Genomic DNA, 23,958 nt, shown 5'->3' with positions numbered 1-23,958 from the left:
ATCATTTGAATCATTTGAATCATTTGAATCATTTGAATCATTGACTCATTTGATTTATCTGATTCATTTTATTCATATCTTTAATTTTATGCATTTCATGTTCAGTCATTATTTCATTCAATTTGTTAGTATAAGTCAATTTATTCTATTAATCTTATAACTATTTTTAAATATAATCTTAATTTTTATGTAATAATCTAATCTAATTTGATTCGTGTATTTGGATCAAAATTATAATGATTTCCATTAATTTTTCTACTCATTTTATGAATTTAAAAACCTATTGTTTCATTTTTTGCTTTACTTTTTTATTTCGGACGTTTTGTTGATTTCTATAATTTATTCAGTTTATTCGAGATTTTATTTGTGCAAGACTAGAAACTGTTTTCATCCCACCTCTAATTGGGTACCTACTGCTCGTGAGCTCTGCAAACTAATCCAATAGTGAAATGTGTAAGAAATGTCTCATCTCACTGCTAGGTGGATTAAATCGGTTTTTTTTACAATAACTACCGTTTTACACCACCGATTTCGTCCGGGTTTTTACAATAGCGATCATTGTTAATATTTACTGCTGGTATCAACTTGATAATCCTAATAAAATACGAAAAAAAACAGTTTCGTCTCTAAACTGCTAGCAAAAAAAGTATCGCCCTGTTTGTTTGCATGGAGCGTGGAGGGCGAAACTTTAAATAAACAAACAAAAATACAGTTTAGCCCGTTGTATATTTTGCTGTGGTTATTGCAATATCGTAGAATCCAAATTTGTAGGTTAATTTGTTGCATTCCAAAGCCCTCATTCGCATATATGAAAAAAGCCTTATGTTTATATTTGTAAGTATCGCCCTTTTCATAGTTCCAAATTTTACTTCGACATCGACTTTTTCTAAAGGTGACTTCCCAGTAGTATCCTTGATATCAATTATTATCGCTAATCCTAATGCCAAAGAACAAATAAAAACCTGTCTTTAGCGAATTTGTTGAGACTTTATTGTAGTCATGAATTTTAACCTGAGAAAATTCACCATAAATACTTCTTGGACGATATACCGTCAACATTATTTTATCAAATGATGCGCTGTTTAACGCTTGTAAAACTCATCGAAGATATTAATCCTTCGAAATTGGCGGTTTCAAAATGATGCTATCTTGACCTTAAATTACTGTTTTTGAACATTTGACCTATACATGTAATTGGTCATACAACAAAAATCAAATGCTCATCAAAATCGATCAGGACCTGCTAGAGTCGAATGGAAATCGTCATTTTTCATAAAATTCTCTCTACATTCGGAAAGTGTTATCCTCGTTATTAATCATATTACGTTTTCGTCTCAACACGACGCATCCCCAAAATAAAAACCTGTTTTAATCCACCTAGTGGTGCAATTGTGCTTTTCTCATTTGTCCAGACTACGATCCCATGGCTGGTTATGTTCAATGCAATGATGGAAATGAATATTACATGTTCAGTACGATTTGCACATACATACAATGGATCGACAGCCACGATCTTGAGATACTATGTGATACTAAAACATCGCTTGAAACCAGCGGCGGATCATGGAGTAAGATCCGGGAGGTCCCGGTTCGGCCGAAAATTATCAACTTGTTAAGAAATTTTAAACTAGTTTTAATTTTAAAGTAGCAAACCCTCACTGCATACTCCCTCCGGGCCGGTATGATTGACGATTTTTAGAGTGATTGCATAACCTTTCTATATGAGAAAGGCAAAAATGTACCAAAGTCCAAAAAAGTCAATTTTTGTCAGACTGTTTCATGCGTTTTAAAGTCATTTGGCATCAAAAATACAAATTTGATTTCGAAAAAAAATTTCATTTCAGTTTATATGGGAATTTGCTGTGTGATTGCACTCTTCAACTCGTAACTCCGGAACCGGAAGTCCAATCAATAAAAAATTCAATAGCAACCGATGGGAAGGTTGTACCTCTCATTTGAGACTAACTTTGTGCAAATCGGTCCAGCCATCTCTGAGAAACAGAGGTCACATTTTTTTTCCACATACACACATACATACACACACAGACATTTTCCGATCTCAACGAACTCAGTCGATTGGCATATGACACTCGGCCCTCCGGGTCGGGATTAGATTGACGAATTTTAGAGTGAATGAGAAAGGCAAAAACATTTTTAGCAAATGTTGAAAGTTATGCATTTTTTTGGTGAGCAGTTCTATGTTTCATAGACATCAAATCAATTTTAACTTCGCTTCCTATTAAATAAAGACCCTTATTACAGTACATCTCTACAAAAGCGAGCTCAATTTGAAAATAAATCAGAGGATTATGATTGATTACAGAACTCTGGAATTTTCTTTTGGAATGTTTTCAGGCGGGAATTTGATATTGATGCAACTATGAAATCAAGACCAATAGATCAGTTACATACCAGGACCCCATTCCGACAATTTATCAAAAGTCCTCATGATGTTTACAACAACAGATTTTCAATCTACGGATTAGATAATTGTTATTGTAATATTGAATTAAATCAGTCTACATCAATAAATTTTCAACTTCCATCCAATTTTTTTTTGTTGGTTGTGGTGAGGGTGGGGGGGGGGTGTTGTATGGTGTTAAACCCCAAAACTTTCTCTTGGCTACGCCGTTGCTTGAAGTTATTTATTTCGCTTTTCATTTTCCGATATGTTTCAGATCGATCCGATGGTTATAAGTTAGAAAAATTGCAATCAGAAGGTTCGCACAAATGAACATTTTTGCACTGATAAGTAATCAAGTTTTTTCCAGACAACTTGGAAGTGTTCGGTGATTATTTCTAGCGGTTGTAGATAGAAAAATGAAATACAAAATTCGATTTATCGAAATAATGTTTGACTTATTTCAATGGATTATTACTACATATATTGAACAATAAATAGGCGACAAAGAGAAATCAACAAACAACAAGCCATAACTTTTAAAGTATTCAAAATAGATATTTAAAGTCTTCAGTAAAGTTATTCGCAAAAGTAAGAGCTACAAATTTGCAGAAGGCATCATTTCGATATAATCACTTCCAAGAAAATTTGTGAAAATATCTCACTCATAGGGGGAATAATCAGCAAAAGCGCAATACCAAAAGAAAGGGCATATTGCCTTCATTAAATTCTCCGAAGATACTATTGACCTAAAATAAGCCGTTTTGGCGTTAATAATAGATTACATGTTTTTGGTCATATTTCTGGCAAAGGGAAATGATAAAAATCTTTCGTCCGCATTTAATGTTAAATATCTTTTTTGATAATAGTCAGATTTCAACAATCTATAGCTTGTTCGAAAGGTGTTCGTTAAAGCTATCTAAAACATTTAAATTGTTAATCTATATTGTCAATTTCGGCAGATAATTAAAAAAACTGCAAAAAACGCCATTTTTACGCATTCAAACATTCATATCTTGGAAACTAAACATCAGCATCAAAAACAAATTAATAGCGTTCATACTGTTTTTTAGTTCTTTCATTTAAAATTGGTTTGGATAAGATCGGTTCAGCCATTGCTGAGAAACACGAATAAGAATTTGTCCGTTACATACATACACACACAGACACACACAGACATTGTCCCAAATCGTCGAGCTGAGTCGATTGGTATATAAGACTCGGCCCTCCGGGCCTTGGAAAACATCTTGAAAGTTTGAGCGAATTCTATACATTTCTTTTATAAGAAATGTAAAAACACAATAGTTCTTAAATAGGAAATAAAACCAAGTCTGGAAATATTCACTGTTGATTTTTTTTGGAATGGTATCACTGCCAGTATCGCCCTTTTCAAGAAAAACTACAAGTGGCAGCCCTATGGGGTTGCACGAACTGTAGACGTAGGACTATACTACTTAATGTAAAATATTTATTTTCTTAGTACTTAGTGTGTTAGAAAAAAACACCCGGACCGGAGAAGAAAAATCAAATTTTAGACAATACAACCACATCTCATGAATAGAACAAGCTTTCTAGTTGCTCTCAAACAGATCCTAAAAGTTCAAACACCCATGGATAACCCCAAGTTTGTAGATGTGTTTCGATGCCAAAGGATTGTAAAATGGTTAAGGTTGGACAGAGAATGCGCAAAATTCGCAAACGAAAAAAGCAGTTTTTCCACACCGTATGTCAGATCTTCAAAAAAATCAATCAGCGTATGTAGAATATTGTTACAGTACTGCTGATTGATTTTTATGAAGATCTGACATACGGCGTGGAAAAAAACTACTTTTTTCGTTTGCGAATTTTACCCTTTCTCTGTCCAACTTTAATATTACGTCATGAAAATTCAATTCTTCCGTGACAATTTTTTTTGCCTGCAAAATGTATGCAAAGCTTATGATTTGTTGGGATATTAGCATTGATCGGAAAATGCTTTCCAACGCTGCGCATTGCATACATACAGGACATTTTGCAGGTCACCAGAAGCTGTTCATTTTACCACTGCCACATGTTCATTTTACCCACTCGCTATAAACATGTCTCATTTTTGGACATGTTTAGAAATCAAGAATCATGTTTGAAAAAATGTGTTTAGGACGAAGTATTTTTACCAGATATGTACAAAAAGTGTCTAACAAGAAACATAAGGTGATTGGAATATCTCATTCACTTATTAGTTAGAAAATAATGACTGCTTAACGTGTTCATTTTACCGCCAGTTCCCCTACCTACCAACACATTCGCTCCAAACATTGAACCCAAGCGTACAATACAAAATGAGTCAACGCCGATGATGATGGGTAGAGCGAAAGAGACAACTAGTACCACCACGACACTATTAGCGCATTTCACCAAAATTCCACGCGGCCTTTCCCGATTGAAAGGAACGGCCGCGCTTGTCATAATATCGTGATTTTGCATAGCAAAGGGCTGAATAATAACACATTTTGTTCCAAAAAAACAGCCCTGCGTTATGCAACACTTTGTGCACGTTGATTGTACCAGTTGCAAGTGGGGCCAAATTCACCAAGTTCCGTAAAATTCCTTTTAAATTACAGTATTGATAAAATTGCTTAGATGAGCTAAACTAATTAATCAAATCCTGTTTTAAAAACTGTCCTTGCGTTTAAAACAAAATGGAAAGCTTATTACTATTACTACATTACTTAATTTCAAGCGCAAATAGCAAACCAAACCAAAAATTTACTGGCAACATTACAGCGGCATTTAGGAAGCAGTTGGAGCGGTCAGGGACGACACAGGGTAGCGTCCCTCCACAGCCAGTGTAACGGACTTCTAGCTCAGCTACACTGGCTGTAAAAACACAGCGCAGTGATCTGCTTCGCCAGCCGTTCAACAGGGAACTGAGCGTATCTGGCCAAGTCCGTTCTTTTAATAGTCGATGATGACGTCATTCATAGAAGCGTTGCGCGCTAGGTACACCAATTCGTCGTACAGGGCTTAGGAAGCGCTATCTTCTGTGTGTTAATGCGCGATATTTTGACAAGGTTGTATATTATTTAATTTTTTAATGCCATGATATCAAAAATCTTTGGGTTTATCTATTGGAATCTATTCTTAGAAGTATTTCGGGGCGATTTGTGCAAAAAATTGAAAATTTATCGTGAGATGGCTGAATTATATGCGTTTAAAATTGGTTTTCGTTACATACCATTTTTGTAGAATTTGCAGAGTGCACCCCCATATCGAAAACAAAGACGTAGTCCTACGTCAAAAGCGTTGATTTCTTAGTTCTCAGTCGCGTTGGAAATTTGAGTAAAGTATAAACTTCAAATCGATTCAAAAAAAAAAATTCGATTTTTTTTGGCTCAGTACAATGTATAACCCCTTTAGGAAAATTCAGTTTTCCCACCACAATTTAGATATTTTATTAACAGAGCATTAACAAGAATTCGTTGGTATGTCTATTTTATGGGCCATTTTTTCGCTTTCCCATTGATTTGGTTTGAGATTTCTAGCACTGATATTGTCCTATGCTGATTTGAGCGATTCTCTGAGTCCTGCCACTATCCCATGTAGTATGTGTTATCAAAAATATCGCGAAGCATCAAGTTCTAAATGTTCTCAAACGATATAATATCCGAAGAGAGTGATAAGAGTTATAAGAAATGTCTCATCACACTGTTAGGTGGATATAAAGCGTTTTTGGTCATATTTCTGGCAATGGGAAATTATAAAAATCTTTCGTCCGAATTTAATGTTAAATATCTCTTTTGATAATAGTCCGATTTTAACAATCTATAGCTTGTTCGAAAGGCATTCATCAAAGCTGTCTAAAAACATATAAATTTTTAATCTATATTGTCAATTTCTGCAGATAATTTTAAAAAACACGCCATTTTTACGCATTCAAACATTCATATCTTGGAAACTAAACATCAGAATCAAAAACAAATTAATAGCGTTCTTACTGTTTTTTAGTTTTTTTATTTAAAATTGGTTTGGATAAGATCGGTTCAGCCATTGCTGAGAAACACGAATGAGAATTTGTCCGTTACATACACACACACAGACATTGTCCCAAATCGTCGAGCTGAGTCGATTGGTATATAAAAATGAGAAAATGAGCAAAAAATGCATTGATTAAAATGAAAAAATAAACGATGGTAAAAGGTTATAAAATAATATTTGATTAATACTAAAGAGAATTCAAATTGTAGAACATTAATATTCAAATTTGCTTAACCTAATGTCATTAAATGAACTCAATTTCTTATCTACTGTGAGCACCAGTGCTCCCTATGTATATATAAACATCTATATATATATATATATATATATATATATATATATATATATATATATATATATATATATATATATATATATATATATATATATATATATATATATATATATATATATATATATATATATATATATATATATATATATATATATATATATATATATATATATATATATATATATATATATATATATATATATATATATATATATATATATATATATATATATATATATATATATATATATATATATATATATATATATATATATATATATATATATATATATATATATATATATATATATATATAATTATCATAAAATGAACTTACCGTTAACTTAATAGTGTTAGTGAGTACCCGAAATCTCGATGCAGGGATATGATTGAAATAAAGAGGACAGTTAAAATTGAACTTTCAAACCGATACGTCGTGCACAATATAGCCTGTTTTTTATTCCGAGTTTCCCTACCGAAAGAGGAAAAAACGACCTTGGCAAGCTCGTGAGTTGGAAGTATATGCACCCAAGTGCAGTCAGGTATCCAGCATATAAGCGTTTACACAACTTTGGTGAGAAAGTGGGAAAGCTAAGACCGGACTGCCATAACACGAGACTAGTGCAAGCTTGTAATTAGCTGGACTCAGGTTGAATTCACGGGCACGTGCTATTAGGCAACACGTGGGTCACTTAGTGCAGTGAAACGCTGATCCCTTCGATCGCCGAAACCGGTGAAGTAATCCCTCAGATACCGGCATATATGTCATTGGCGTTATCATCTGGTCCTTCGAGCCGGATCTGAGGACATCCTACCGAAGAGTTTAGTGTGCCGTTGTATCAAAGGCCCCAATATAAGCCATTACCGTATTCGATTGCTTTGTGCACGACTAGTCACAATAGAATTGAATGGTGGTTCTATTGTCAGAGGATTGTAATTGTTCGATAAAACGTGGTTGGTCACACCATCGAACACTAACTCTAAACACACGTGTGGTGAAAAAGATATCAAAATCGGTACAAATAAAAGTAGCAGTTGTGGACTAAAGTGACTTTACTTGACAACTATTAGTGAGCTACTTACATAAAAAATCCGTCGGTAAGAAGAATTCGTCCGCGTCGTGAAGGAGATACTCGTATTCGTCCGCGTCGGGAAGGAGCAACCGCAATCGTTCGTAAGTGTTTATTTGATCGATTCCTCGAGTGCGAGAGGGCAGTGAACCAAAATGCCAGACAAAAAATCGGACAAGAAGGTGCTAGAGCTAACTGTGAGGCGAAAGGGATTGTTTATTCTACATGATTCCATTCGCAAGTTTATACAAAGTTACGACGAAGAACGGGATGCATGCCAGATACCAGTTCGCATCGAATCTTTAGACAGTGTCTACAAAGAGTTTATGGAGGTTCAAACAGAGCTTGAGCGTTTGGATGACTACGAAAATTTAGAATTTAACCTGATAGAACGAGCGGACTTTGAGACAAGGTATTGTGAGGCAAAGGGTTTTCTGTTGGCCAAACGAATCGATCCTAATCAAACGATCCTGAACGCATCGATCAACGCCAATCATCAACCATCTGCTTCGACATTCCATCTACGGTTGCCGAAAATTGATCTACCCAAGTTTGATGGGAACTTCACTCGCTGGCTTTCCTTCAAAGACACGTTTTTCTCCATGGTACATAGTAACGCAGACATCCGAACAGTCGCCAAACTCCAATATTTACTGCAGTCGCTAGAGGGAGATGCTCGTAAGCCTTTTGAAAGTGTGGACGTTGAAGCCGATAACTACACTATTGTCGTCGATGCTCTGTTAAAAAGATACGATAACCGCAAATTTCTGAAACGACAGTTATTCCAGACAATTCACGAACTTGCACCTATCAAAGGGTACTCTGCTCACGAGCTACATGAGCTTGTAGACGAATTTCAAAGACACGTGAAAGCGCTAGGAAAGTTAAACGAACCAATCGAGCAATGGAATACCGCTAGTATACATGCTGACCAATAAAGTAGATCCAGTCACGTTGCGTGCGTGGGAAGAAAAAACAAGTGAAGATGACGATGTAAAATATGACGAACTCATAGAATTTCTATACCAGCGAGCTCGAATAATCAAATCTGTTGCAACTGATATACAACAACGTCCTCCAATTGGCCAATCGCGAGTACCCTGCACATCATCCAGCAACAAGAGAAATTTACCTTCCAAGATTGTCGTAAACGCTACTACTTCCGAAGCCACACACAATGTGCCCTCCTGTTTCTCCTGCACAGAGCGACATTTCCTATTCCAGTGTCCTGTGTTCGCAAAAATGACCATTCAGCAGCGTTGTGAATTGGTATCTCAACGGAAGCTATGCTGGAATTGTTTCCGATCCAACCATCAAGCCAGGAACTGCAGCTCCAAATATTCCTGTCGTACATGCCGCGACACTACACTTCTGCATGTAAGCTCTTCAACCCAGAAAAGCTCCTCCAGCCCAGTTGTAATAGCGCCAACCCAAGAGCCTCCTCCGTTAGCCATATCCCCGATCACTCAGCCTGGCCCTATAAGGGCTGAAGTCAGCGTACCAGCCCTCTCGCATTCCGCAACAGTGTTGCTAAAGACCGTTGCAGTTAATGTCGTCGACAATCAAGGAAACGAGTTTCAAGCCAGATCCCTATTGGACTTAGCATCAATGTCGACTTTCACGTCGAAAGAATTCGCCAGGTTACTTTCCAACCCCCAGGAAATTATTGATGTCACTGTCGCTGGTATCGGCCAGTCACAAAGGAAACTAAATCGCATCGTTACTGCCACCGTAAAATCTCGCACAAACCGTTTCTCCACAAAGATGAAATTTCTCCTCATTGATGATCCAACTGCAGATTTGCCGACAATGCCCGTTGACCACCGCTTTTGGAACTTGCCAAATGTTCCTCTCGCTGATCCCAAGTTTCATGTTCCACACTGGCAGAAAGGTCCTGCTTGGCCCCGATCAATCCTTCATGGTAGAAACCCGCTTTGGGTGGACGATGTCTGGTACTGTTATTCCGAAATCTACCACGCCACCAGTTTGCAATGTATCGACGCAAATCGATCGCCTTGAAGCTGCTATCCAGCAGTTTTGGGAACTGGAGACCCTGTCCTCCGGGCCTGCCCACTCACCAGAAGAAAGGCGCTGCGAAGAGATATATGCCACTACCACTACTCAAGAACCATCAGGAAGGTGCATTGTCCGCTTACCCAAAAGTGAAAATACAGATGTCGTCCTTGGTGAATCGCGGTCGATCGCCGAACAAAGACTTTTCAGTCTAGAACGTCGTTTAAGCAAAGAACCTGAGGTCTACGACGCTTACCGCAGATTTATGAAGGAATATGAGGACCTAGGCCACATGCGGAGGCTTTCTGAACCGATCGACAATACAGAACCGCAATGTTTCCTGCCTCACCACCCGGTCTTTAAATCATCCAGTACAACGACAAAGACGAGGGTTGTCTTTGATGCATCGAGCAAGACAACATCCGGATATTCATTAAACGATATGCTAATAGTCGGCCCAGTCGTGCAGCACGACCTGCTTTCCTTGATAATGCGGTTCCGCACACGAGCAATAGCGTTAGTGTCCGATATTGAGAAAATGTACCGCCAGATTATTTTACACCCCGAAGATCAAAAACTCCAGCGAATTTTGTAGCGATCTAGTCCGGACGAGCCAGTATCCTCCTTTCAACTTCAAACTGTCACTTACGGGACAGCTTCAGCTCCATACCTGGCACCAAAAACAATCCAGCAAGTGGCCACCGTCGCCAGAAATTCGTTCCCCGTCGCTGCAGATGCAATTGCCGATGACTTTTATGTATACGATTTCCTGTCTGGAGCTGATGACATTCCATCTGCCAGCCAACTTCGTCGAGATGTTACAAACATTTTAAGATCCGCTGGTTTCGCATTGAAAAAGTGGGCTTCAAATGCTCCAGAAATTCTCGAAGAGATTCCAGTGGAAGATCGAGCAGTCCAACCTGTATGCGAGTTACAAGACGAGCAAGCTATATCAACGCTTGGGCTCATATGGGAGCCAGCTTCCGACACGCTAGGGTTTAAGGTACAGCTTCCATTGCCCGCTGTCAACCTAACTGAAAGAAATGTCATGTCGTACATCGCAAAAATATTTGACCCGCTCGGACTTGTTGGGCCCACAATTACTAAAACCAAGCTTTTTATGCAGCGCCTGTGGGCACTGAAAGATTCCAACAACCAACGTTTAGGGTGGGACCAACCATTACCAGCAAGGATCCAGGAGGAGTGGAAGGGATTTCACAATACCATCGACCTACTTCGTCAAGTTCGAGTGCCTCGATTCGTCGCACGCACTGATGTACCTATTATCCAGCTGCATTTCTTCGCAGATGCATCAGAAAAGGCGTATGGGGCATGCTGCTATGTTCGTGCGGAGAATTCGTCAGGAACTTCAGTACTTGCATCCAAATCCAAGGTTGCACCGTTGTCGATCACAACCTCCATCGCCAGACTAGAACTTTGTGCAGCTCGTCTTTCGGTTCATCTATACAAGAAAGTCACAGGAGCATTAAAAAGGCCGTTCAGTGCTGTTTTATGGACGGATTCCACTACAGTCCTGCACTGGTTAAATTCATCACCTAGTCGATGGAAACCTTTCGTGGCCAACCGTGTATCCCAGATCAAGCAAGCTACCGAAATAAGCAACTGGAGACATGTTCCAAGTAATGACAACCCAGCAGATCATATTTCCCGTGGTTTAACGCCAGTCGAGATTCTCAGCTCATTACTTTGGTAGTATGGACCGCCGTGGCTATTGTCGTTTCCTAATACGTGGCCTAGTACTCCGTCATATATAGAATCTGTTGAAGCAGCAAAGGAAGGCCGTAAAGTCCCTGCCGTTGCCATGACAATTATCGAAACCAACTTCTGCGAACTATTGTTCTCCCGTTACTCCAACTACACGCGGTTGAAACGAATCGTTGCATATTGTTTGCGCTTTATTAATAAACTACGTGATCGAACCACTGCACGCTTCCTAACGTCAAGGGTACATCAAGAAGAAGATACGGAGTGTTCGATTGCAATGTTGGCTTCCGAAGAACTACAGCAAGCAGAAGTCACACTTTGCCACCTAGCACAACGTGAAAGCTTCCCTGAAGAACTAGCCAATGTTGCGGAAGGAGAACGCATCTGCAAGGCCTCAACATTGAAATTTTTCAGCCCAATTATTGATCACAACGGAGATCTACGTGTCGGCGAAAGGCTGCGCAATGCAAACATTTCAGATTCCGCCAAGCATCCTATCCTGCTTTCGTCCAAGCATCCACTTTCTGCATTATTAGCCAACCAATGCCACAAGGCTCTTCTTCATGCAGGGCCACAGTTAATGTTAACTACGCTACGTTCGAAGTTCTGGATCTTGGGTGGTCGTAATCTAGTCAGAAAAACCTACCACAAATGCATCACTTGCTTCCGAGCTAAACCAATTCTGGTCCAGCTGAGCATCGCCGACTTACCAGCTTCCAGAGTCTCGCCTACCCGGCCCTTTACCGTTTGTGGGGTTGATTATTGCGGACCATTGTATGTAAAATCCGTTGTCCGAAAGCATGGCCCGCGAAAGGTTTACTTAGCCATCTTTATTTGTTTCGCTACACGAGCTGTTCATATCGAGCTCGTTAGTGACTTATCGGCAGCTGCATTTCTCTCAGCACTGCGTCGGTGAGTTTCACGGCGGGGAAAAATCATCGTACTTAATTCGGATAACGGAACAGCCTTTAAGGGTGCGTCGCATGAGCTGCATCGGATCTACAGAATGCTGAAAATTGACCAAACTGACCGGAACCAGATTTTTAGTTGGTGTGCCAATAACGAAATACGTTGGCGTTTTATTCCACCCAGAGCGCCCCATTTTGGCGGGCTGTGGGAGGCCGCAGTAAAGTCTTTCAAAACCCACCTTCTAAAGGAAATGGCAAACGTTACGCTTCTCTACGAAGATATGCTCACTCTCCTAGCACAAGTTGAAATGTGTCTAAACTCTCGGCCGCTGACACAATTGCCATAGGATCCCGCAGATGCTGAAGTTTTAACACCAGGTCACTTCTTTATTGGATCCAGTTTCCAATCTGTCCCCGAGCCCTGTTACAAAAACACACCAGATAACCGCTTATCACATTGGCAACAAACCCAAAAACACTTTCAACGAATTTGGTCGCGATGGTATCTTGAGCGGGGTTACCAAAAATACAGAATAATCTGCATTTAAACAGATTTTTCAGCCATTTTCAGACCAAGAATATGTATGTGCAGATATACAGATTTTTGTGTGTATGTACAGATATGCAGATTTTTGAGAAATTATGTTATAAAAACTATTTTTTGAAATATTTTTTTTCAGTTTCAGTAATACATCCTCTGTGTCTCTCTCAGCTGAGCCCTCTATATTAAAATATATTTTTACTTTTGAGAGTGGTCGCACATTCTGAAAGGTAAAGGTTTGTAATACACTCAGGTTAGCACCCAGCAAACGCCTGGCTGAAGTCTGTTTCCATTATTTTGTCCGAAAATTCGATAGCTACATGGGTCGACCTAATATATATAACATTATATATCAACAAAAGTATTTAAATGAAGAAGAAAATTATTTTTCCATTGTGCACATCGGTAAAGTTCAAGTTTCTGGATGTAAAATATCAGAACGATTTGTAGTGTTTTTTTTTATGAAGACGTAGACAGGTGCAAAATACAGATTGAATTTTGGCAACCCTGATCCGGAGTATATTCAACAACTTCAGATAAGAGCTTCCAAGGGATGCAACCCACCAGTCGACATTCAGCCAGGAAGAGTTGTTATTCTGAAGGATGAAAACTTGCCACCGTCACAGTGGCCGCTTGCCAAAATCGTCACGATTCACCCAGGAGATGATGGAATTACACGCGTCGTAACGCTCAAAACGCAATCTGCAGAAAACGTCGTTCGTCCCGTCTCTAAAATAGCTCTACTTCCTCTATCAAATGATCCTGATGCACCGGTTCACCAACTTCAAAAGGACAACTAGAGCAATGTCGCTCGAGGTGCATTGGAATAAATTAAAGGTAATTGCAATTCCAATACTTACAATCTCCCCGAATGATCTACCTGGTCCTTTGTTTTCCGGTTGACTACGAGGATCACCACTATTCTTCAATGCTCGCACAACTGCATCGTGCCAACTGCAAGGCTAGTTCGATACTTTGGATTTTAGTCGAACCTCTGTCGGCAAAATGGATTTAGGCAGTCACATGCTGCAGTTCAACAAGAAGAGTATTATAAAAATTTGTAAATAGCTGTACATAGTTTTGAAATATCTTAAATATTCCAAGGTAGCCGGAATGATTAATACTAAAGAGAATTAAAATTGTAGAACATTAATAGGGTAAAGTGCCTATTTTCACCATACTAAGGAGGGCGCCTCACTGATTCATTAATTACTCGGCCTACAAACAATGGAATGCGTACAAATTGACATCAACAGCTTTGCTTCGTTGTTAAGAACCAAGATAATAACTTACATGTGCTGAAAACAGTGAAATTCTCGTGTTTGAGCGCAACGAAAACACGAATCGAGTGCCCCTATTGTTGCGCTACCATTTGACTCAATGCGTTAAACAAAGATGGCAGACACTGCTCTAACCAACGGCTTCAAATGGGTAGCATGATAATATAAATATAGCGATAATGGGCTCATCACCCTATTCAAATTTGCTTAACCTAATGTCATTAAATGAACTCAATTTCTTATATATATATATAATAATTGTCATAAAATGAATTTACCGTTAACTTAATAGTGTTAGTGAGTACCCGAAATCTCGATGCAGGGATATAATTGAAATAAAGAGGACAGTTAAAATTGAACTTTCAAACCGACCTTGGTAAGGTCGTGAGTTGGAAGTATATGCACCCAAGTGCAGTCAGGTATCCAGCATATAAGCGTTTCCACAACTTTGGTGAGAAAGTGGGAAAGCTAAGACCGGACTGCCAGAACACGAGACTAGTTCAAGCTTGTAATTAGCTGGACTCAGGTTGAATTCACGGACACGTGCTATTAGACAACACGTGGGTCACTTAGTGCAGTGAAAGGCTGATCCCTTCGATCGCCGAAACCGACGAAGTGATCCCTCAGATACCGGCATATATGTCATTGGCGTTATCAATATTCTTTGGGGAACGTGCCATTTGAGCCAATATATTCTGAAAACGAAGAAACTGAACAAAATGAATAAACTGGAAAAAATGAATAGAATGCTTGCAATGAAAAGGATGAATAAAATAAGTTAAATGAATAATATGAGTAAAATGCACAAAAAAACTAAACTGATCAGAGCGAATCCAAAGAATGAAACGAATAAAATAAGTAAAATGACGCAGATGAACAAAACTAATAAAAATATGCTGAATGGAATATGTAATTAAAATGAAATGATCATATATTTAAAGCTAAAAAACATTTTTGAATAAAGAAAATGAATAAACCGGATTGTACGAATTTGAGAACCGTTGCATCAGAAAGTTTTGAAATGTTTTTGATAATTTCATCTTCTGAGAAAAGGCTAATAAATATACAATGGACTTTCTAGGGCTTCCGTCTTTTTTGGTTTTATTTTTTTCGTTTTCATGCTTCTTTACTTGACGGCGTCGTTTTAAGATTATCTGGTGTATCTACTTTATTGTTGGGCCTTAATTAGTTATCAGGAACCTGGAACGTTCAATTTGCTTTGGAATTCGAAGTTTACTTACTAGGTCACATATTCCCGAAAAAAGATTTATGTGCTGAACAGAATTTACTGGTCCAGTATTTTAACGCGCAATTGAATATAGTAAAGTGAGACAAGGTCACATGTGCTTTCAAGCCCCTTGAACAGAGAACGACAGAGGGAGAATGCGATTCGTGAATGAGACAGGTAGATATTTCAGTTTTTATTTGCATTGAAGTTAATAGTGTGAAATGTCTAGGCTATGTCGATAGCATAAAAGCCGTGCATTCAGTTTATTGCAATGCAGTCTCTTTCCATTCATCCTTATAGTTTGCATATTGTTTCGTTCGGAATTCTCGTGCAGGAAATATGGATAAATAAGTCCTATACAAACCAATGCTGTGAAAAAGAAATGGTTCAAACTACTCAGTATATGCAGATACATTAAAGTTGTTCTTAGTTTTCACATGACATATTTGGGCATATACTTACCTTACCATTCAGGCTAGAGCCATTTTGTCTCTTGCTGTATGCAGAAGCTGTCCCCACTCTACTCGGTCCATTGCTGCTTGTCGCCAGCCTCGCAGTCTTCGAAGGGTCCGCAGGTCGTCCTCTATCTGGTCGATCCACCGTGCTCGCTGTGCGCTCCGTCTTCTTGTTCCTGTAGGGTAGCCCTCAAGAACCATCTTCACCGGGTCGTCGTCTGACATTCTAACGACGTGTATAGCCCACCGCAAACGTCCTATTTTTGCGATATGCGCGATGAATGGTTCTTCCAGCACCTGATACAACTCATGGTTCATTCGCCTGCGCCACGTTCCTCTTCCATCAGCACGCCACCATAGATGGTACGCAACACCTTTCGTTAGAAAACTCCAAGGGCACGTTGGTCCTCCACGAGCATAGCCCAGGTCTCGTGGCCGTAGAGGACCACCGATCTAATCAGCGTCTTGTAGATAATCAACTTCGTGCGGCGGCGAATTTTGTTCGACCGGAGCGTCCTCCGGAGTCCAAAGTAGGCACGATTTCCGGCCAAGATCCGTCTCTGAATTTCTCTGCTGTTATCATTGTCTTCGGTTACCAGTGAGCCCAAATACATGAATTCGTCGACCATCTCGATTTCGTCACCGTCAATCCGAGCTCGGGATGGGAGGTTCACATTGTCGTCTCTGGAATCTCTTCCTCTCATGTATTTTGTCTTCGAAACGTTGATGGCGAGTCCAATCCTGCTGGCTTCAGCTTTCAGTCTTTGAGCATATGTTTCATTCAAAATTCAATAGAGATACGAATAGTTTAAATAGCGCACGTGGAATGTCTCTTTTGAAAATTTTCATCGTCAAACATCCATATTACCCAGTTAAGCCAAATATTTTTTTTCTGATATAGCCATGAATTTCCTTAATTATAGTTTAGAAACAGGCTTTGAATACAGCTGAATTAAATTTGAGTTGATGTAGCAGCAGACAAAAAATAGTTCTGTTTTCTCAAACCTTCACAATTACATCACACACATGAAATTGGCTTGGATATGAATAAATATTTCAGATTGGCAGAAGATCTTATCACACAATTAGAAATGGATACAGAAATAGCTAAATAGATGCAATAGAAGGGAGACAGAGAGAAAGAGAGAGAGAGAGAGAGAGAGAGAGAGAGAGAGAGAGAGAGTGAGAGGAGAGAGAGAGTGAGAGGAGAGAGAGAGAGAGTGAGAGGAGAGAGAGAGAGAGAGAGAGAGAGAGAGAGAGAGAGAGAGAGATGTGGGGGGCGTGTGAGGAATGGCTAAGGCAGTGACCTTATTGTTAAAGGTATATTATGCGATATATTGATTCCTTACATTATTATCATAAATAATGTAAGTAGTAATTTTTGTGCCATAACCAGTATAACCTAAATCTTGCAAAAGAGCTAAATTTTCGCTACAGTTTTGGGCTTCAAACATATAGTTGCTTTCGGTGACGCCACGAGTATAATTATATGAGAAATCTTTTATCTCACTACTAGGTGAAATACTTTTTGATCTGTGTATTGATATACCATCCAACATTTACCTCATGATTGAACGCAACGTCTAATCCAAGGGATAAATACTAGAACTCGCTGTTTCACTATCAACACATTTTTTTGTCTTTGAAGTGAACTTGTATATTGATTTTTGAGAAATCGTTCATTTATTATAGAGGTAATTCACAAAATGTTCTCGACATCGAATTCCTTGAATGTGTTTTCATACCCCGATATTCAAAATCGGTTTAGTTTTACCCCTAAAACACCAGTAAAGCAATACTCTGTATCAAACAATCTCATTTTTAGTTAGTGAAAATTGGTAAGCGAGGAATAAAAATACAAAATGTTTAATATCTCCGCCGCTCGAGCACAGATTTTATTTATTTATTTATTTATTACTTCGTCTTTGGCGAATTCTGCCATACAGACTGTTACTTAAATTAATTTAACATATACAATAACAATATATAACAAAACAGGTAGTCCAACAACACGCAAACGTAACAATTCAATATTTCAAACTAAATGTTATTTTAATTTCAGCGCTGCGGGGGCTCCCAAATGTCAAATTTTTCGTAAAATTGTCGGAAACAGAGTCCTAACGGCCATGTTGATGGAGATAGTGCTGTTTTTCTTAGCCTCGCGTCAATTCCTACTTTGAATGAAATGAACGGCATTAATGCCTCGTCTTTCCATTCAGGTACGAGTTTCTTCACAATTGCAGCATTAGTTCCAAGTGATTCAGCGACCAGAGTAGCAATATCCTTCACACTCACTGTGTTCTTGACACGAGTAAAGAAGAGCCAGCAAAGATTAGTAGAATTCCTTGACTCCGAAGAACCAGCAACCCTACTCCCTTGTTTCAATCGAGTGGATGACATTTGCGGGATGTATTGAGCTAGAGGAGAACTTGTTTCCGTGAACGAAAATCGCGAACCAGCCATTTCGGTAATCGATTCACGAATTGCGGCGATTTCATTTTTCATGTTCGACACATCTTCGATCAAATCAGCACTGTATTTATCTGTCTGAGTATTCACATCGACAGCAACAGTAGCCGTAAGAGCAGGGGTAAATGAAGTAGCATCGGTGATCGCCTCGCGTTTATCTCGAAAAGCCTGCATCTTGCGAGCGCCGTCCATGATCGTCGTACATGGGGTACACATCCACCAGATATTCTTGTACCTGTTGCAGCAGGTGACCTCTGCAGTAGTCAGCACAGCACATTCTGCATGATAATTATCCTGACAAAATCCATCACAAGAAATGATTACCTCTCCGGGCGTGATAGGCAAGGCACATTCACAGCAAAACATCTTCTATCAGCGCGACTTTCTCTTGTTCAATAATGCTAGTATGATGAAGAGTAACGTTCTATTGTATTCGACTGTATAGAAGCGGCAGTGTCGAATAGTAGCAAAAACGGATTGTTCGTTTGAGCGGGTGCAAAATCGGCTTTTTATCTTTAATATCGCCACCAGTGTAAAATATACGATCCGAAAAACGGTGCACTATAACTTGTATAAGCGAATGGCCACCTAATACGTTTTGTAAATCGATCACACGACAATTTTCCACGAAAAATCGATAGCAGTTCAGCAGACAAACGACCGATCGGAAGCAATACACACAGGCAACTTGTTGGATATCATATCACGTACCTGGATCCGAATCAACAACCTGTTGAATACTAAGCACTTACCTTACTTGACAGTCTATAGCTTGTTAGAAAGGTATTTTTACAAGCTTTTCATTTATGTGCAGATAATACTGCATTGTTAGAAAGTTATTTGCAAAAAACCTGCCGTGTTTTGACGAAATTGCCCATTTCTCAGGAAGTAAACAACATATCGAAAATCAAAAATAATAGTGTCAAATGGCAACGTTAGGCCTTTCATTTGAAACTAGTTTCATTAAGATCGGTTCAGCCATTGCTGAGATAATTACATGACATTTTGTACATACATACATACACACATACAGACATTGTCTCAATTTGTCGAGCTGAGTCGATTGGTATATGAAACTCGGCCCTTCGGGCCTCGGAAAAAGTTTTCAAAGTTTGAGCGAGTTCTATACATTTCTTTTGTAAGAAATGTAAAACGCTCAAACACTTTCAAAATGTAACCTTTCTTCTCACTTTATAGCCTTTTTTCCCCTTTACCATTTACAATTTCTACTTTTGTACTAATTGTCACGCTTTTCGACAGAGTTGCGTTTTATCCGTATACACTAATCACATGAATATCTGAAGATATTGCTGAGTTTAGGCTCCAGCCATAAATGCGTCCTGCAATCTCTCAGGATTGCTAAACCGCTGTCACCAAATGCACCTACCCGTGATGCCTACTCCCGCGCAACACGTTACCAACATAGGATTCCCTTCCTAGCTCGGGGAAAACGCGAATGGAAAACACAAAACTCAGGTTTACGATTCAGGAAAAAGATATATTACTCCTACTTTTGTACACATCTGTATAGACTACCCTGCTCGCGATTCTTTCGCGCCTAATTGATCTACCACTTGAATTGATCTCGGTTGTTGGCAGCCAGAGGTACGCATAGTACATGGGACCAAGCCTCGATCGTGTTACTTGGGGAAAATACCAAAAAGCCCCATTCTAAATTTTCCTGCTGTTTATATAGTAAAGTTTTTGCTTACTTCAGCAAAATTATAGCTATTATATATCTGTCCCTGTTTCGCATGCGATTGACATTATATTTGTATTAGTGTCGCATGGCTTTCTACCTTTTTCACACGTATGTAACTTCTGTGTTAATGTATTTCTATCCTCCTCTATCTTAAAGTACCTCTTGCTATCTTCTGATCCTCCTGAAGATCACCCGAACGTGAATACTTCCTAATTGGTTTGGTGTTAGAGATCTTTCGGCTCGCGCTAGAACCTAGTGTTCCTCTGTTCTAACTAAAGCTCTTCGCAAGTACTTGATTACTCTATTTCCCGAACGTACACATAATTATACTAAGCTATGTTATGCATTTGTATAGGTGGGCTCCCAGTCATGAAAACGCCACGCCTATTTAAATACTCACTTTAATTAATCCAGACACATTCTATAAATCATAAACAAACTCCTGCAGCCGGTGTCATTGGAACATCATTATTTACCGCGGATACCTATAAACACTCCTAAATTCTACGTGCAACACAATGACACACATGCGTTATGCTATTTGATATATGTGCACGGGACTTAACCCGCAGCGTTTGCAAGTTTGCTAGTGGTGAGTTCTTTCAGGTTAACCTCAGAATTGTTGGTTGCGCAATTTTATGTGTTTACAATTGTGGGGCTGTTCATGTCTAAAGAGGTCAATATTGGTTTAATTGGGCTCCAGTGAGTTGAAACTATAAATCCAAGTATGATCAGTGTGATTGCATAACCTTTCTATATGAGAAAGGCAAAATGTTTCATATGGGAAATTCACGTGTGATCGTATTCTTTTACTGGGCTTATATGTGTTGAGATGCGGGAAAAAGGGAAAAGCTTGAATTTTTGTAAATTTACGTAGCTATATTTTTATGAAATACTTGTTATACGTCTAGAAGAGTACAATGTCCAATTTGCAAAATCTACTTGAGAACAATAAAAAATATTAAAAATTGTTGAAGTTATAACAATTTCCGCAAAACGCGTTTTTTTTAAGGAGGTTTTCCGTGGCTACAATTCCAGTCCAACAGCTCAAGCATAAAACTAAAAAAAAACATTAGTATAGGTACATGTGGTGTCCTTGAACGATTCATTAAAAAAAAATTCTTTTTTTTTTGAAGCGGGAGCGATTTTTACAAAAATTATTTTCACCTGAAAAAAATTATTAAAAAATTCATAACATTGATTTGAAAATTTTGACGAAAAAATGGAATCGTTCAAGGACACGGCAGTTAAATTGCCAACAATTAAAAATAAAAGTTTTGAGATCGGTTGAAAACTTTTTCGGCAATCGTAGTCACCAAAAAGAAGTTTTTGGAAAACATGATTACGAGATAATTGCGAAGATAAAGATAAGAACTCATTTCAATTAGTTTTGCATCATTCAGGTATAATGATTATACCGGTTTGTATGGGAATTTCGCATGTGACCGCATACTTCAACCCTTTACGAAGGAACTAGAACTGAAATTTATTAGCAGTCAACAGGAATGCTATAGCTTTCATTTGAGACTTAATTTGAGAAAATAGAGTAAGACATTTCTAAGAAGCAGATGTGAATTCACTTCAGGAACATTCGATCAATATCTTGCTGAAACTGTCCGAAGGTATCCAAATTTATCAATGTGGATTTGATTGGGAACCAGTGAGATGAAACTATAAATCCAAGCAATTTAGAACACATTTTATGAGATTTTTAATCTTTTAGATAACATGCTGATGCCAATTTATGTGGGAATTTTGGGCGTGATCCCACTCTTCAACCCGTAGCTCCAGAACCGGAGGATTCAATAGCAGCCTATGGGAACGTAGTACCTTGAGGCTAAGTTTGAGAAAATCGGTTCGGCCATCTCCGAGTAACTGATGTGCATATTTTTGGTCACATACATACATACGCACACATACACACCTACAGACATTTGCCAAACTCGACAAACTGAGTCGAATGGCATAAGAGTCAGCCCTCCAGGCCTCGGCTAAAAAATCCATTTTCAGAGTGATTGTATTGCCTTTCTATAGGAGAAAGGTAAAAACATATTTCGGGCGAGTTAAAATGATTTGGGAAATAAATATACAAAAATAAAAACCCCGGAAGAGAGAATGTGCACAGCCACATTGTGAAAAGCTTGTTTAATAAAATGCCAGGTAGTACATATATTGTAGAAATAAAACAAAAATTTGAAAACATTCTCGATCAACAACATGCATAATCCTGTTTAAATTATGTGCTTCAAAGGCTTTTAATACTTACACTTTGGATAACGAGTTCTTTCTCCTTCCTTCCTTGAATGAAAAAACGAGTCGACGATCGAAAACTGCCTCGTCTGGTTCTTTCTTTTTGCTGCAAAACTTCCAACCGTACCGTTGTCGCAATTGTGATTACGCACTGAATTAAAACGGTTTCCTAGCCAATGCATAAAGTTCTTCATGTTTATAAAATAACCGAACTTTGTACTGATGGAAACGGATGGTTTATTGAGATGAATTGTTTTGTTTAGAGAGCGCGAACGATAACGAAACAGTGAAAATACAATCAACTGCACTGTAACATCTTTGTATTTAAAACATCAACTCACCATCATATGTGGAATAATATGTAATTAATATTAACTTCATACTCATAGCTCCATAGGAAAAATACCTATATTTTATAATTGTTCATGGCAGACAGTTTCCTCGAGTGTTTTGGTATGCGTATCAAAAAAATAATAATCAGCGCACAACTACAAATAGTTGCTGTCGACCAATAACGAACCTCACAACTTGAACATTTATTTATTGTATCACATGCACGAGTAACAAGATACCTGTACCTATAATGCCTTAGCGTACGGCATTATAGAGTAAAATTTTATTTGAAAACCGTTTCGTGGTTTAAATCAACTGTAGCTTGAACGCTAAAAGGTAAATCAATATTCATTTAGAGTATTCGCAATGCAGTTAATATGAGTCGGAAAGTATTATAACAAAACATAATTAGATCGGATTTAATGCATTATTTTTATCAATTCCAATACAATATATATATATATATATATATATATATATATATATATATATATATATATATATATATATATATATATATATATATATATATATATATATATATATATATATATATATATATATATATATATATATATATATATATATATATATATATATATATATATATATATATATATATATATATATATATATATATATATATATATATATATATATATATATATATATATATATATATACAGTTACTCGGAGATGGCCGAACCGATTTTCTCAAACTTATCCTCAAGGTACAACGTTCCCATAGGCTGCTATTGAATTTCTTTTAATTCCGACCTCCGGTTCCGGAGTTACGGGTTGAAGAGTGGGATCACGCCCGAAATTCCCACATAAATTGGCATCAGCATGTTATCTAAAAGATTAAAAATCTCATAAAATGTGTTTTAAATTGCTTGGATTTATAGTTTCCTCTCACTGGTTCCCAATCAAATCCACATTGATAACTTTGGATACCTTCGGACAGTTTCAGCAAGATATTGATCGAATGTTCCTGAAGTAAATTCACATCTGCTTCTTAGAAATATCTTACTCTATTTTCTCAAATTTAGTCTCAAATGAAAGCTATAGCATTCCTGTTGACTGCTAATAAATTTCAGTTCTAGTTCCCTCGTAACGGGTTGAAGTATGCGGTCACATGCGAAATTCCCATACAAACCGGTATAATCATTATATCTGAATGATGCAAAACTAATTGAAATGAGTTCTAAATTGCTTAATTGCAAATCAAAGTCTGTTTGACCACATTGAGAACTGTTGAGGATCCTAGAAACTCG

The 23,958-nt window shown here is 38.0% G+C and overlaps 1 protein-coding gene across 5 annotated transcripts in view; it reads right to left on the bottom strand.

Annotated features, from left to right (window-relative positions):
- Positions 1-22,872, bottom strand: part of LOC131683057 (scavenger receptor class B member 1) — a 1,664,068-nt gene extending 1,641,196 nt beyond the window's left edge. For 4 of the 5 annotated variants that reach the window (XM_058964871.1, XM_058964874.1, XM_058964875.1 and 1 more), the window contains exon 1: positions 22,368-22,865. In XM_058964871.1, the coding sequence (XP_058820854.1) occupies positions 22,368-22,545 (178 nt within the window). In that variant the 5' untranslated portion in view covers positions 22,546-22,865. Of the gene's footprint in view, positions 1-22,367 lie in introns of all 5 variants that reach the window. The other variant, XM_058964873.1, reaches the window with a different exon arrangement.
- Between the last annotated feature and the right edge of the window lie 1,086 nt (positions 22,873-23,958).

The sequence above is a fragment of the Topomyia yanbarensis genome, chromosome 2 (assembly GCF_030247195.1).
Source record: "Topomyia yanbarensis strain Yona2022 chromosome 2, ASM3024719v1, whole genome shotgun sequence".
NCBI lineage: Eukaryota > Metazoa > Arthropoda > Insecta > Diptera > Culicidae > Topomyia > Topomyia yanbarensis.
The sequence above is the reverse complement of the archived record's forward strand: the minus strand, read 5'-3'. Positions and strand labels throughout refer to the sequence as shown.